The sequence below is a fragment of the Nesoenas mayeri genome, assembly GCF_963082525.1.
Source record: "Nesoenas mayeri genome assembly, chromosome: 2".
In the NCBI taxonomy this organism is placed as follows: Eukaryota; Metazoa; Chordata; class Aves; order Columbiformes; family Columbidae; genus Nesoenas; species Nesoenas mayeri.
Genome location: NC_137543.1, coordinates 141528967 through 141543539, shown reverse-complemented (window position 1 = coordinate 141543539; position 14573 = coordinate 141528967). Strand labels below are relative to the sequence as shown.

Below are 14573 nucleotides of genomic sequence, written 5' to 3'. Positions count from 1 at the left end.
AATAAATCCAAAATACAGATTAGCTATCTGATGGCACTGGAAATCTGGATTAGTAAATCTCTGAAAACTACAACACGTAAATTCCAACTCAAGTTTTCTGCTCTCTCCTACAGTACTGTACTGACTTTGCTTAAAACATAGTGCCAAGTGAAGTCGTAGGCTGTTGATTTTGATTGTCTGAATTGCCGCGCTATTCCCTTTCCTTCCTACAGCACAACTGTTTCATTAGGAAACTTCATAGTCCTCGGCAAAACTGAACTCAAAAATTACGTGGTATGTTTTAAGTCTTGCAGTGGTTATAGCTGTCTACTTTATAGACATTAGAATATGACTTGTCTCAACTTTCTGGGAAATGATTTTAGATTCCATTTAGAAATCAAACAGAGTTTAGGTTAGTTTATATTTTCTCACAGGATGCATGTTAAGAGTTTGCATAAGGAAGTCTTTTTTTTTTTCAAAATAGAACAACAGTAATTTGGTTTTGTTCTGTATTTGAAAATAAAAGCTTTTCCTTCAGCATATCAGACACCACCAGGTGTTAGATGGAACCCAAGTCTCCATACGTTCTTGACCAAAGCGAGTTTATTGTTCAGCAGAGCAAGGTATGAAAGTTCAAAAGCGAAGTCTGTCTGTGCTCTTACAGCTGTTTACTTGGAACAACCATTGAACCAGCTTTAAAAGAGTTATACCAGCATGGAGCTTTGTTTAAATAAACTTTCACTTTTGGTATTGATTTGTTTGAATAATTATACTTAAATCCGTTTCGCTGGAAGCATATTCTTCTGTGTAAAAATACAAAGTTCATTTAATGCTTTGCATTAATTCCAAAGATGTACTTATGTCTTAAATTACCTTGGGATATTCATTATCGATTTTAACTCTGTGATCTCCCACTGCAAATGAAATATTTACCCCCAGCTAAAGATTCACACCCAAGTTCAAGCAATATTCTTTATTGAAGCAGGAAATACCTCAACTGAATGCAACATAAAGTTCACCTTGTATTCAAGTGCTTTACACTGTAAAGCCTAATAAAATAATTCAGTTAGAGCTGTACTCTACACTGCATTAAAAAATGAGTTAAACATGAAGAACCAAACTGAAATCAGTTATGCTGAAAAAGCTTTTTTCTTTTTACGAGGTGGTTTCTTTATCTTATTTGGATTTGGAACAAGTTTCTTGATTTTCAAAGGCTGCAAAATTACATTGGCAAGATCAAGCTGATTGCTTTCCATACGCTTGCGCTTCTGGCTTGTGAGCTCATCCCCTGGCGCCTCTGCAAGCTGCTCAGGTTCGGGAACGTCTGAAGGCTCCGCCTGTGCCAGAGCCACAGATTCTCCAGTTCTGTACTGAAACCACGGCACCTCCAGAGCGGGTATCTTTGGAATTATTGCTTCTATTGCTTCAGTAAATTTATCAGACTGCTTTTTAAAGCCTAGTGCTAAAATGGATGTTAAGCCTAGAAGTGGTGCAACTGTTTCACTGAGACGGGGCACCTGGCCCGCTGGTGTGGCTCGACTTGCGCTCAGCTGAATAAGATGCGACGTGATCATGGCAGGTTTTGCAGACTTGCACACCAGCAAGAGGAGAAGTTCATTTTTTTCCAACGCTTTTGTAACTTCATTAACTCCAATAGCAAGCTGTCTTCTGATATTTATGTCCGTCCATCCTGGGTTTTGTTGATGGCCTTCTGTTTCCTCTTCTTTAGGGAGTTCATCGGTGCTAGCATCGCACTTTCTTTCCATTTGTTTTTTTGTAAGGGAACGCTTTTTCTTTCTTGGAGTCTCAATCTTTTTAAGTCCAATATGTTTAATCCTTTCTTCTAAGGTCTGCAGTATAAAATGCATATCTTCCCCATCTATGGTTTTCCATTGAAAAACAAAGGGGTTATCTAGACATGTTTTTACAGTGGTTTTCTTTGCTTTACGAAGTGTTGTCATCCCTGGCTGAACTACAGCCATCCTGAGGTGGTTTTGTGTTTTGCCACCCTAGCTGTGAAAGGAAGAAAGATGTGAAGTAAGCATTAGTTCAAATACTGTACTGTTTGCTGTGGACATCGTTGCCAGAAGCTTCTCTTGAGAACGCAGAAGAGAAACATCACATCTCAAAGTGATACTGACCCCCCGCAAGACGAGCTCAGTGCTAATCCTGAGTGTCCCACAAGGCACAGACTGTCCAAAGCAGCTGCACAGCAAGACAGCACCAGTGACAAGAGACCCCTCTGAAGCTGGATGAGAACAGCCACAGCTACTGCAGATTTTTTTAAAAAAAGGGACAAAACACCCCACAAACACACAAAAAACCTTAAATTGAAGGAACTCTCAGTTTTCACTGATGAGCAGCTGCATTTTAGAAGTATGAAAAAGAAAATGCCGACTCACAACAGGAAACAAGCTCTAAGTTCCTGAGTTTATTTAGCATTTTTTTTTAACTCTAATTTGCCTTTTCATTCTTTAATCCATACCTTGTGTTTGTCTGCATTTAGAAGGTATGATAGAAACCTACAGAGACTCTTTATTTGTGCTTTTGGTGAAGGAAGGCAATCCTTTGCAGGCCTCCAGAAAGTTCAGAAGGGGCCTTTTACTCTTGTGTCACCTTGATCATGCCTTTGGGGATGAGAAAAATGAAACAGGAGCAGAGAAAGGAAAACTGCTGTAGCTCTGATTGATCTAGTACAGAGTAACAGCGAACGCATGAGGACAGGCCTGCTACAGGCCCTGGTAACTCTCCGAGTCCTCATGCTGCTGCTTGGGTTATTATTCACCATCTCTTTGCTAAACTGGTAATGTCTGCACTCTTGCACAGCCAAGCTGGATTTACATGCATTTCTTGAGTGGCAGCCTTCACATGGTCACACAATAACTTTTTGCTAGTCACCAGTTATCTGTGTACTGCTAATAAGCTACATTGACATTAAGAAAAAAAAACGAAACAAACAAAAAAAGACCCCATCTTCACTGAAATTTCCCCAACAGTATGTACTGCTATAAAGCAACACCCTTCGGCAGGGATTTTCCCTCATTAAACCCTCGTCAGTGAGCCAGTAAGGGGAAATACTTGGAACAGAGTCCTATCAGCGCAATGCAAACTGTGAAGCTGTTGTCCGCCATGAGTCAAAAACACAGATGTAGTTTTCAGAGAAACAGTAAAACTGAGTAAGTAAGTATTTCAAAATACAACAAAGCACCGTGTCCCTGTCCCAGGACTCTCAGCAGAACCTACGGAACGCCCTGCGGGGCCATCCAGGCCACGGCCCGTCCAGCCCAGGGACCACCTCCAGCTCTGGGAATGGAGAAGCCGTGTGGGGAGGCCAGGGCCGCCCCACCACTTTCTGCCCCCGCTCCCACACACCCCAACGGCCACAGCAGCGATGGAACATCTGCCAACTTGTTTTATCCGTCCTTTACGGGGCTGTTGTCCGTGCAGTTACCTCATCCCTTTGGTTACCATCACAGTGGAAACAACTAAAGAATGGAAATGGCCACTAGAAACCTTGCATGGAAACTTACAACAGGTTTTAAAGTAAAATTAAAAGTTTAGGCTATTGTGGCAGATACACTTGCCCCCCCAAAAAGCACCAGAAATCCCAGGCCCATGGACCATTATGGTCAGTACATGTCCCTTGGTCAACCGACAATGAAATGTCTCTGCTGAGAGAAGTTTCTGGATCACTACCATAAATGACCACAGCTCAGATTCAGCTGGGGTGTAGGTGGAGCCTGCTGGTGACCCTCTTTGAGCTGGTCTTCCTTGGAGCATCAGGACTGCCATGGAAGACACCACTTAATACAAGTTCCTTGAAGCTTAAGACACCTTGTGTTACTGGTAAGCAATCTTCTGGGTACCCCTGAGGGTCCTTTGTGTGAGTGGGAAAACGTGCATTTTGAACCATCTTCCCAGAGCTTTGGGATCCCTTCAGGCTGAACTGGCCAGGCGGTAACTGAACTCCTAACTGGTACCCAAGCCTGTGGTTTATAATGTTGTGAGAGGGCTGAACAATTTCGGATAAACCCTGTTTCTAGTCGGTTCTCTGCTAACCAGTTCTGGTTAGAATCAAGTCTGTCTGGATCTTATCGCCTACCTGAATTGATTCTTGGGGTGTCTCCATGCGCTACCCTTTTTAAAAGCTTTAAATTGGGGGTGGTCTAATGACCTTTCTCAGAGACTACCGGGTAAAGTCAGCAATACAGATGAGAAAGGAGCAAAACGGGAGAAATGTTACAGTTGAAAGATTACTTTTTTTTTTCTTTTCAGAAGGGGCACTGCTGAGGAAACCGAACATGCGGGAACAGGAAACAACGAGGCGAAAAAAATAAACCACCGAGCTTCTCCACCGGCACCGCCAGGACCCACCGCTCCCCGGGCGGGAACCGGGCCCGCGGTCACCCCGCCGGAACGGCCGTCCGGAGCCCTCCTGCCGCCCCCGGCCGCTGCGCACGGCGGGACACGCGGCTCCGAACGCGGCTCCTGCAGAACCCGCTGCACACGCACCGCCGGGTCCCTGGGGCTCCACCCGCCCCCTCGGCACCGCCGCCACGGCCCGGCCTGCAGGAGCCGCCGCGCCCCCGCCTGCCCGCGGAGCAGCACCGGGCCCCCACTGCCGCCGCCGCCGCCCGACCGCAGGGCCCGGGCCACAACCGGCCCGCTCCCCCGGCGACAGCCAGCCCTACCTCCGGCACGGCCTACGCCAGCGCCCCGCTCCCAGAACACGCCGCCGGTCTCGCCACGCCTGCGCCAGCGCCTGCGCAGCCCCGCTCCGCCCCTCCGCGCTGCCCGCGGCACCGCCCCCTCCGGCCGCTCTCACGGGTCCGGCCTCCTGGAGCCGTGTGCGGGCCGGGCTGGAGCGGCCATGGAGGGGAGCGGGGGGGCGAAGGTCCTGGGTCAACACTGCTCGTCTGGGCTCGGTGGAGCCCCCGGGTCCCGGGCGGTGCGGGCGGCCAGGCCCGGGAGCCCGCTCGCCGCCTGGGCTGCGTCAGCACCGCGCAGAGGTGCAGCCGCTCCGCCTGGGTAAAGCCGCGTTGCGGTGCTGGCGCAAGCCTGCGCTTGGCTGGGCTCCCCGCAGGGTAGCGGTGGCGTTTCCTCATCATTTCTCACCATAAATTGCTTTATAGGTGCATGTGCTTTGTCCTACATTAATGAAATCATGGCCAAGTCAACAGGCGCTCACAGGGACATTCCAGCAAGAGAAGTGTTTCTCACTGCTGTTTAACATGCAACATTGTGTGCATACATCATATCGTGTAACTAGCAATAAGATGATAGGTAAGAACCGGTTACATTCAGTCGGTACATGACAGGTAAGGACTGGGTACATTCAGTGTTTCCCACGATGTGCTGTGAGCTGTTAACAAGTCTTTACAGCTTCTTTTAGTTTCTACATTCACCTCGGTGCACAACATGGTTGCTCGCAGCCCCTTGTACCTGGAAGAGCTGAGCTCCCCAGCAAAAATAACAGCATTGTCGCTTCAGGGTGTTGGAGTTGAGAGCTGATGCAGTTGTTTTCAAATTTTTTAAGCTCCTTTTATTTAGTGAAATTTACTTGGTTGGTTTTCTTCAGAAGTCCTGGCTTAATTTCACCTGGACTTAAATTGAGGGGAAACACTCTTTTTACATGGGTTTATGGAAGTTAGTGGATTTTAAAATGTGAAAGCATGTAGTATTGTGATTAAACAATGCTCAAGGAATGATAAATATAAAGGTATAGAGGTATGAATATAAATAATTATGAATTGATTAATAGATAAGTAGGGATGATTTTTTTTCCTTTAATGGTTAAAGTTGTAGGCTAGTCTATCGATTCATTTAATGGTCTTTTAAATTCTGTATTGAGCACAGCAAATAACAGAATTCTCAAGGTATGTTGTGTGTATAGCTGCTGGTGTGTGGTATTCCCGGGGTGACCTGCGTGTTTTCCAGAGCTGCAGCTGGAGGGTGCGAGGTCCCGGGCAGGGCTGGGAACGGCAGCGGTAACTGGGCTGGTTACAGTTCACATCACTCAGAATAAATCCCTTTCTCAAACAAACGGCTGAGAAGTCTTGCTGTATCTCTGCTTTCAGGCTGGTGGTCTAATCCTCAGGGGTATGGAAACGAGCCCAGGCCTTCTGAAGAAACTAGTGTGGGCTTAATGCCCTCATTGTCCTTTCCCCAGCGTTCGTACCCACCCATTTCTCCCTGTGTGTCCGCGGAGGCACAGCCCCCGTGCCCTACCTCGGCGGGGCTTTGCGCGGCGGGCGAGCTGAGTTCAGTGGTACCCAGCCCAGCGCCCCGACTGCAGCACGGCCCCAGCACCGCACCGCACCGCAGCAGCACAGAGGCAGAAGCACCGGGTCCCCGCAGGAGAAGGAGCGAGGCCGTTCCCTGAGCATCCTCACGGCATCATGGCTCTCCAGGTAAGCAATTCTGCATCTGGTGAGACAGAGACGCGAGGAGAGGAGAAAGAGTGGGCTGCACTGTCCGTCTGTGCAACGCCGTGTTAGAGACAGCCGTGTTTCTTCAGCACAAGGATTATTACTGCAAAATCAAGGTTACCTTGTGGCAAGGGAAATTTGCCTAAGCCTGTGGAAGATAAATAACGCCTTACTTTATGCAAGTGGAAGGTGAGAGAAGTGCTGCATATTTTGAACTATTCACAGGTCATGTAAATTATTTGGAGCCTTACCTGTTTAGAGCATGTGTTAATTACTTTTCTTTACGTGTGCATCTGAGTTTGCTAGGACTGGATTATGCATTGAAAGGTAGGTACATATTTATTTTTTTAGTATCTAGCTATTGGAGCTATAAAAGGAGGAGGGGAACTTGTAACACTGAAGCAGTGGTATATGTGCATTTGGGAATCATGAATAATTTTTAAGAGAGTCGTGCATATTTTTTTAGGTGTGTGCATTTTTTGAATGGTACGTTTTGGTGGGCTTCTGTTTTTGTGAGAAAGCTGCTACTTTCTGGCGAGAGAGAGCTTCCTGCTACCTTCTCTCTCACTATAAATAGTTACTGAGGAAATTATCTTCATTGCCGGCTTTTAGCCTCTTATCTTTGTAGCAAACTATGAATACGTCCCTTGTCTTGCCCATGCCCTGATGGATTAGGCTGTTTTTCTTCATTAGGCTTTCTATTATCCCTTTCACTTCCAGATTTGCAAGCCCTTTTATCCTGGTCTCATTATAATGTCTGTCTCAGCTCCATTAGTGTGCGTGTTCTGCAAAGAGCGAGCAACATAATGCTCTGACCTAGATGCAGGGACTGTATTGCCAGGAGCTCAGCAACTTTCTTCTGAGCTGCAATTATATCGAATGGCACAGAGGTTTCATTGTGGCGTTTTACAGCTAATAGGAAGAATCCTGTTTCTTCAGTGGGCCAGAATTGCCAGATCCCAAGCCTAACACCACTTTTGTTTAATTAGTGATCACTGAAATTATAGATTGTTTTATTCTGCCTTGGATTCACTCTAGAAAACGAATTTATTAGACTGATGTTTAAGTAATGAGCCATAAATCACTGTTAGAAAGAGCTGAGTGCAATATGATTTGCCATTGCTGTACACAGGTAAACTTTATACAAAAAACCACAGTGGTTGAAATATTACGGTATTCTATATGTTCTGCATTAGACATTATAGAGGTTTTCTATCCACTGTTGTGTTGGTTGACAGCTACCAAGCTGTATGGGAATGAGGACAAAATGAATAAAATAATGTTTTCATTGGGAAGGCTGTAAAAGTTTTACAAGTTTTGCAAACTGCCAAATTATTCTTCTGTAAACAGTCAAGGTTTTTTCTTTGCAAAGAGGGAGTGTGTGATAACGGTTTGATAATTTGTGCGTTTATCTTTAATGCATGTGTGTATGTGTATGTTTATGTCTCTATGTCTGCTTTTAATTTGAGGAGTGAAAGGGAATTATATTGGCACATGATTAAAAGGAAATTATATTTTTATAGGCTGTTTTTAAGCATGTTGTGTAAGCAAGCAAATGCTAAGCAACAGTGTGCACAATGGTTGGCTACAGGGAGATGAAGAAAGAAGTGGTTAGTATTTAAATTTCATTTCTGGGTGTTTCTTGCTGTGTGCATTTGCATATTTTGAAAACAATATCTTGTGATATTTTCCTATAGATCTAAATAGAATAAAAGTACATGAAGAAGCTTATTAACTGTTTCCTTTGGGTTTTTTTGAGTTATCTTTTGTTTTTGTGAGTCTAATAAAGCTTCTAGTTCATTCTTCTTGTGAAGTTTAGATCAGAAAACAATTCAAGGCATGTGGAAGATTTCCACTGACTTGACTATCCTTGTACATCAGTGCTGGGAGAGGCTTACATGCAGTAGTGACCACAGTATAAAGATAAAACTTATTTAAAGTTTAATCAATCGTGTCAACTCACTTTTATTATCGATACTGCTTCGTAATCTTACTGTTAACAGAGCATGAATGCTGCTTTTGTTTATACGTGTATGGGTAATATCAAGAGATATCTGTGATGTAGAAGTCAGTGATAGGTATAGTCAAGTATATCACATCTGCTGGTGTTCAGATTATACGAACGAAATACTTTACCAAATTTTACCTATGAAAGAAATCTTAAGTGTCAAAGATGTACCATTCCAGTTTCTTTCGGATGCTATTTTTAATTAAGTGATGTTAGCTGCATTGCTGATATTTTTTCCCCTCATTGAGCACATCTCCACAATAAATGCTATATACATCTATCAGAAATACTTTTGTTAGCACATATGTGGACAAGTGTTTTTCCATAATTAGACTACGGTTTTGGTACCTGAGTACAAAACTCCTTCGTATTTTAATTAAAGTGTCTGGAGTGGCACTGGGGCAAGGTGGGATGTACAGCTAGGGCAGTAACTGCCCATGTCCTTGCCCCTGCCCTGGGGTGAGCTCAAAGGAGACTGGCCCTCTTTTCATGGAGGGATCAGCTGCCTGTTTACCAAGGTATATCATGAGGTACAGAGTCATATGAACAGTCTCACAAGACCTGTGAGTTCAGACTCGGGTTTAGCTTATAGCGACATGTCCATCTGCCCCCAGCTGCCAGGCAGAAGGTGCCCATGCTGTGCCCAAGGCACAGGGCAGCGCACTCCTGCCCCAAAGCCCTGGATATTTGCCCTGCACTGTCGGTGATGTTGCTGCCCTCAAACCTTCCTGGTGTAAGCCCAGCTGGCAACTAGACACCACACGGCCACGTGCTTCCCTCCCCCACAGTGGGAAGGAGGAAACAGTGAAACTCCTGTGTTGAGATAATGACAGTTTAATAGGATGGAAAAGGAAGAGAAACCAATAATAATAACAACGATAAAAGAATATAGAAAATTAGTGATGCACAAAACAATTGCTCACCATCCGCTAATGCATGCTCAGCCTGCCCCCGAGCAGTTCCCCTGGCCAGCTTCCCCCAAAATACAGGCTGAGCGGGATGCCATGGGATACAGAATATCACTCTGGCCAGTTGGGGTCAGCTGTCCTGGCTGTGCCCCCTCCCAGCTTCCTGTGCACCCAGCACAGTGTGAGAAGCTGAAAAGTCCTTGTCTGCTTAATAACAACTAAAAAACATCAGTGTGCTAGCAACTTCTTTTAAACCCAAAATGCAGCACTATACCAGCTACTAGGAAGAAAATTAACTCTAGCCCAGCTGAAAGCAGGACACTACCAAAAGGCAGGATAGCGATCTTTACTTACTGGTCCTTGGCAACTTTTGGTGAAAAATTAAAACTTAATTTAACACTTGAACTTCCTGAAGCATTTCAGGTGGTTGTAGGAATTCAGGTACAGTTACCCTACCAAAGGAGAACAAGAGAAAATACTACATAAGAAGAAAAATAAAAATTGCAAGGCTTTTATGAAAGTAAACGTTAATACTACAAATATTAGGAATTCCTCATAATGAGGGCTTTATTACATTGCTTACAAGAAGCACACATGAACTACAGGCTGTGATTAATAACTAAAGCACTGGTTTTTTTTCTTCTGTGGCCAAAGATACCAGTCTTTAGAACATCTAGGATAACACAAGGATTGAATGATGCTTGATTGAAAATGTTTTTGTTTGCACCTAAGTTAAAAGCTATCAGAGCTATAATTTCTGGAGAAAGCATCCATTTCTTTAATCAAATTTGAGATTGGAGTTTTCTTGTTTGTATGGAGTTTGTTTTGTTTTGTTTTGCTATGGCATCAAGAACAAATAGATGTAGAGCATATACAGTTTTCACATTGGTGTAATTGATCCAAAGGGAAATACTAGTACAACTTGTGCTGTAAACTTATGGTCAAATGAAATTCTAATGTAAATGCTTACAGAGTAATTAGCCGGAGTTTCTTTGTACCATTTTTAGTTAATTGCTGTTCAGCAGATTCAGTATTTAAAGAAGAAATGACATTATCTGAAATACCTGTCTGTAGTCACAGCTATTGCAGTTGTGGCAGTCCAGCCATGGATACAAAGATTTTGCAGCAGGAACTCCTTAGAGATCAGATCGTATTACTGGGTCCATCATGGAAGCTTGGCCAGCTCACAAAAGATTTCTAAAGGTTTATCATTTACTGATTTGACCTGGAATATAAAGATTTTCACTCTTGTATAATTATGTTCATAAAGTGTTTGTATATTTAACTATTTCCTTTTAACATCCACAATTTAAAAGAGTTTTAGAAGAAAAAAAATTGGCTTGCACTTTGTGGCAAATAGAACTATGTCTCCTGACCTGTATATTGAGATATTTCACCACCAGCAAGATGGCAAAAACATCCATTCATGAATATACATATATGAAGTTTTTTATAAGTGCTGAGTCTACATCAATATTAATGTCACTATTGCTAATTTAAAATATTAAATCAAATTGAAATTATTTTCTTTAGCTAAATTGCCAGAAATGTTTGTTGTTCAGACCTGTCAGAAGATACAACCCCTGCTCCAGAGAGCTTATTCCTTTAAGATCATTTCCAAAAGTTTGGTTTGTGGCGGTGTGGGACTCACCCTTGCTTTCAGGCTACAAACTGCCACCCTATACAGGTGAGAAAAGGCCTCTCAATATTAGCAGAACTTTACAAAAAGGTCACTGCGAAGACTGAGGGCTCTGTGCACGCTAGTGCATCCCTCCCTCCTTACCCTCATACAGCCCTGAAAAGTGTTTGCTATTAAGTGTCGTGTTCTTTTCTTGAGCTTCTTTCCTGTGGTAGGGTCCCTCCCATGAATAAGCAAAATGGGATGAGAGGTAAGGTACAGTCATGGAAAGCACAGAAGAAATCCTTCAGCTTAACTAGTTGCTAACAACTACATGCTTTAATGATGCTTGAAGTGTTTCTTGGGAAATGTTTGCTTTTATTATTATTCATTTAAATCATTAAGCTGCTAATAGGGCTACTTTTTAAAGCGGGACCCTGCATAGACTTCCCAAGATTGATTTATTTATACCAGTGTGACTATTTGTAGCGTACTACTTGTGGAATTTTTGCTTTGTCGGGCTTTTAAGGGGCACATTGGGCAACTATTACTGCCTGTATCATTAAAATATGCGGGAGCCCTAGTCAGGAGCACTTGGGTTCTGCAAACAGAGAAGAAAAGCAGTATTGACTCTGAGAGCTGCAAAGTGTCAGAATAGCTGAATTTCTCTTCAGTGTAAAGAACAGGTTCTGCTTATATAGCATGTATGTAATTTGTGCAGTAATTGTGTATTACTGCAAATTCTGCCTGCGAGTTCAGGACTTGTTATCATGTAGACCATTTTTTTTTTAAACTCAGTTTAGCTGCCACTCAGAGTGAGGATTTTAGTTTCCATTTAAAACAGAGCCAAACAAAACCCTCAAGTGTTACTTAAACTCTTTGATGAACTGGGACAGAAGACACTTTATGAAATGTTTAACAATTTAATCCTTCAGCTGAGGTGAGAAAGCTTGTACTCCAATTTTCTAGTCTTTCAGGAAAACAAATAATCAGGTTTCATATTTCTGACATTAAACTTTGTAGGAAAAAAAATCCGTTTTCTTTATACAGAACAAAAAAAGCAAAGCTTCTCTTGTCCATATAATCCATTTTTAATTCTAATCTCAGCCGACTAAACCCGTTACTTCAATTAAAATAGTTTTCATGATCAGTTTAATACCTGCTAGAATGCTGATTATTTTTTAAGTAAACAATAGAGTACATGGAAACAAACAAAAATGCTGAGAAGAGATGCTGTAAGGTCATTTCAACATTATTGAGTCAGCTTTTATATGTAATCTGGAGCACATGATTTTGGTTTATCTAAATTACATATAACATACTCTGGGTTTTTTGGTTTTTAATTCTAGAAAAATCCTGTATTCATCTTGCAGTGCTCCCAAATATTTGGTTGGTAAAACAAAACAAACCCCACAGTGTTTCATTGTTCTTAAAAAAAATGGGACATAAAAAGTTGGATGTAAACCTTCATGTTTTTCCATGATTCTATGGTGTAGTTGCATTTTATTAACATTGAGAATTATTTTTACTAAAACAGGAGCAAGCTGCATAATTACATGGTTTTGGTCTATAAAGCTTTAGATTTAAGCATATAATTTGGAAGACATTTGATTTAGAATTTAATGTGGTAACTCTGCCAATCATATAATGTACTGAATTACCAAGTTCCAGAGCATTAAGTGGACAAAACGGCACTTGGAATCTGGCTAATTTTCAGCATTGTGCCAAATAAAGAATTAAAGAGCATTATAGTCAATATATCTCCACATAACAGCAGTGTTTCTCAAAGCTAAAACTGCTAAAGACTGTTTTAAAGACCACTGGCTCTTTGGTTCTGGGAGGCCTTGATGGGAATCATCTGGGAACTTCTGCTTTCAGTTATGCACACATTGAGGTTCTTGCTGAATTGGAAGATTATTTGTTAATAAGCACCTACATTGCTGCAAGATGTTTGTCTGAAGATCTTGCCTTCCATTGCATTTTTAATGGTGCTATAAACTGTCAGAACTAGAGATGTGGATTATCATCATGAACCCTTCTCATCTAATGTTCTGTGAATTTATAATTGCAGTTTAAATAAGATTCAAGATCTGGTTTTAATCACTGTTTTTAAGGGAGCATTCATTTGCTAGCACACCCTTTTAATCGTACACCATAGGGGTTTTTTTAAGCATCCCTTTTAAATATACCTATCTACCTGCTGCTCCTTGTTTCAGCTCTGGTGTTACTGATGTGTGTGCTCCTGTGGTGAGCACTTCTGTTCTTAGAAGACTTGTGCGTTCTCTTTGTGGGTTTCAAATAGCAATTGAGAATTTTGCCAAAAACTGAGAAATTCCTCAGAAGTTTGGCTAGTAAGTAAAGCTCCCAGATACAAACTAAATTTCCAGGCCAAAAAAGCAAACAGTTAATTCATTTTGGGAGGCAGAGGTGCCTGGCTTGGTGGGGGGGTGGCCAGGTGTGTGCAGAAGGCTGCAGCACACTCAGCTGCCCGTCCTCACCCTCGTCCACCTGCTGCTTTAACGCAGCCACCGGCTGATGGGTCCTGAGCATCAGTGAATGTGTAGTTTTGTGATTCCATGGAGGGGCCTTTCTTTGAAGAGAGATACTTGAGCATCAGTCTCTAATTAAATTCTTTTTCATTTTTCCTCCTTGAATTTAAATACAGGAATAACCTTTCTCTTGTACTTAGAGAATGCTATAGTGAAGCGTACTTGCTGTTTCTGTCACCTGTGCCACCCAGCAGTCATTTGCCAAGGAGAAAGGCATCGACTGGGGAGACAAGTGTGTATTAGGTTTCCTTATTTAAAAGAAGTAAAAATGTTTCCTGTAGCTAGAGGAAGGAAAAAGTAGTCTAAAGAAGCACAGTACAGACTGCTGAGGTAATGCCAAGGTCTCAGTTATCTAAACAGAGCCACAGCACTCATGGTGAAACCATTGTTGAATAGGTCACTGATTTTAGCACAAAGTTGTAGGCTGGTTTTGTACAAATTAAATATACATGTAATAGCACATCTTGCAGGATATACTGTGCTTCTACAAATGCAGGTCCAACTCAAAAGCTAAAATAATGATTGAAACCTGCATATGGCACGTTAAAGTGCCTGCTTCTGTTCTGAATTACAGTAGTGCAGTAACCTGGCAGGTCTGTGGTCACTTATACCAAATCTCTCTCTGAAATGTCCTGGGCATGAACCAGGACTCCAAACTTGATGCTAAAGTCTACCCCAAGACCTAGTATATAGAGAGAGTAACAGCTATTGCCTTGCGTTGTTGATATGAGTGTGGGATGCGTGATGATGAACGGAGTAAATTTTTCCTTCACTCTTGTGCTCTGCTGTGTTTGAGAGCTGGGTGTTGCAGGTCACGCTGGCAGTTGTGCTGCCCATCTCCGTGGGGTACATCTGTGCCAAGTGCAGGTCACCTCCTGCACTGTCAGCAGAGAAGGGGCAATGAAGGGGGAGATGGGCAGAGCCCCTCGGGGTGTTCCAGCTCCACCTCCAGTCACACCTCGCGGTCAGGGCCAGAAGGATTCAGGGATTACTACTGGGGAGTGAAGTTCAGTGAACACCTTATACCCCCATCGTGGCTGTGAAAGACATATACACTACAGCCATTGCATAGGGTGCTTGCAC

The 14573-nt window shown here is 42.8% G+C and overlaps 1 protein-coding gene across 1 annotated transcript; it reads right to left on the bottom strand.

The window, feature by feature from the left end:
* Positions 1–824: 824 nt before the first annotated feature.
* RPP38 (ribonuclease P/MRP subunit p38) lies at positions 825–4724 on the bottom strand. Its single transcript, XM_080364313.1, has 2 exons — positions 4671–4724; positions 825–1992 (listed from the first exon to the last, which is right to left on the bottom strand). Exon 2 carries the CDS (start codon positions 1959–1961, stop codon positions 1110–1112), a length of 852 nt encoding a protein of 283 aa, XP_080220439.1. The 5' UTR covers positions 1962–1992; positions 4671–4724; the 3' UTR covers positions 825–1109.
* Positions 4725–14573: the final 9849 nt, after the last annotated feature.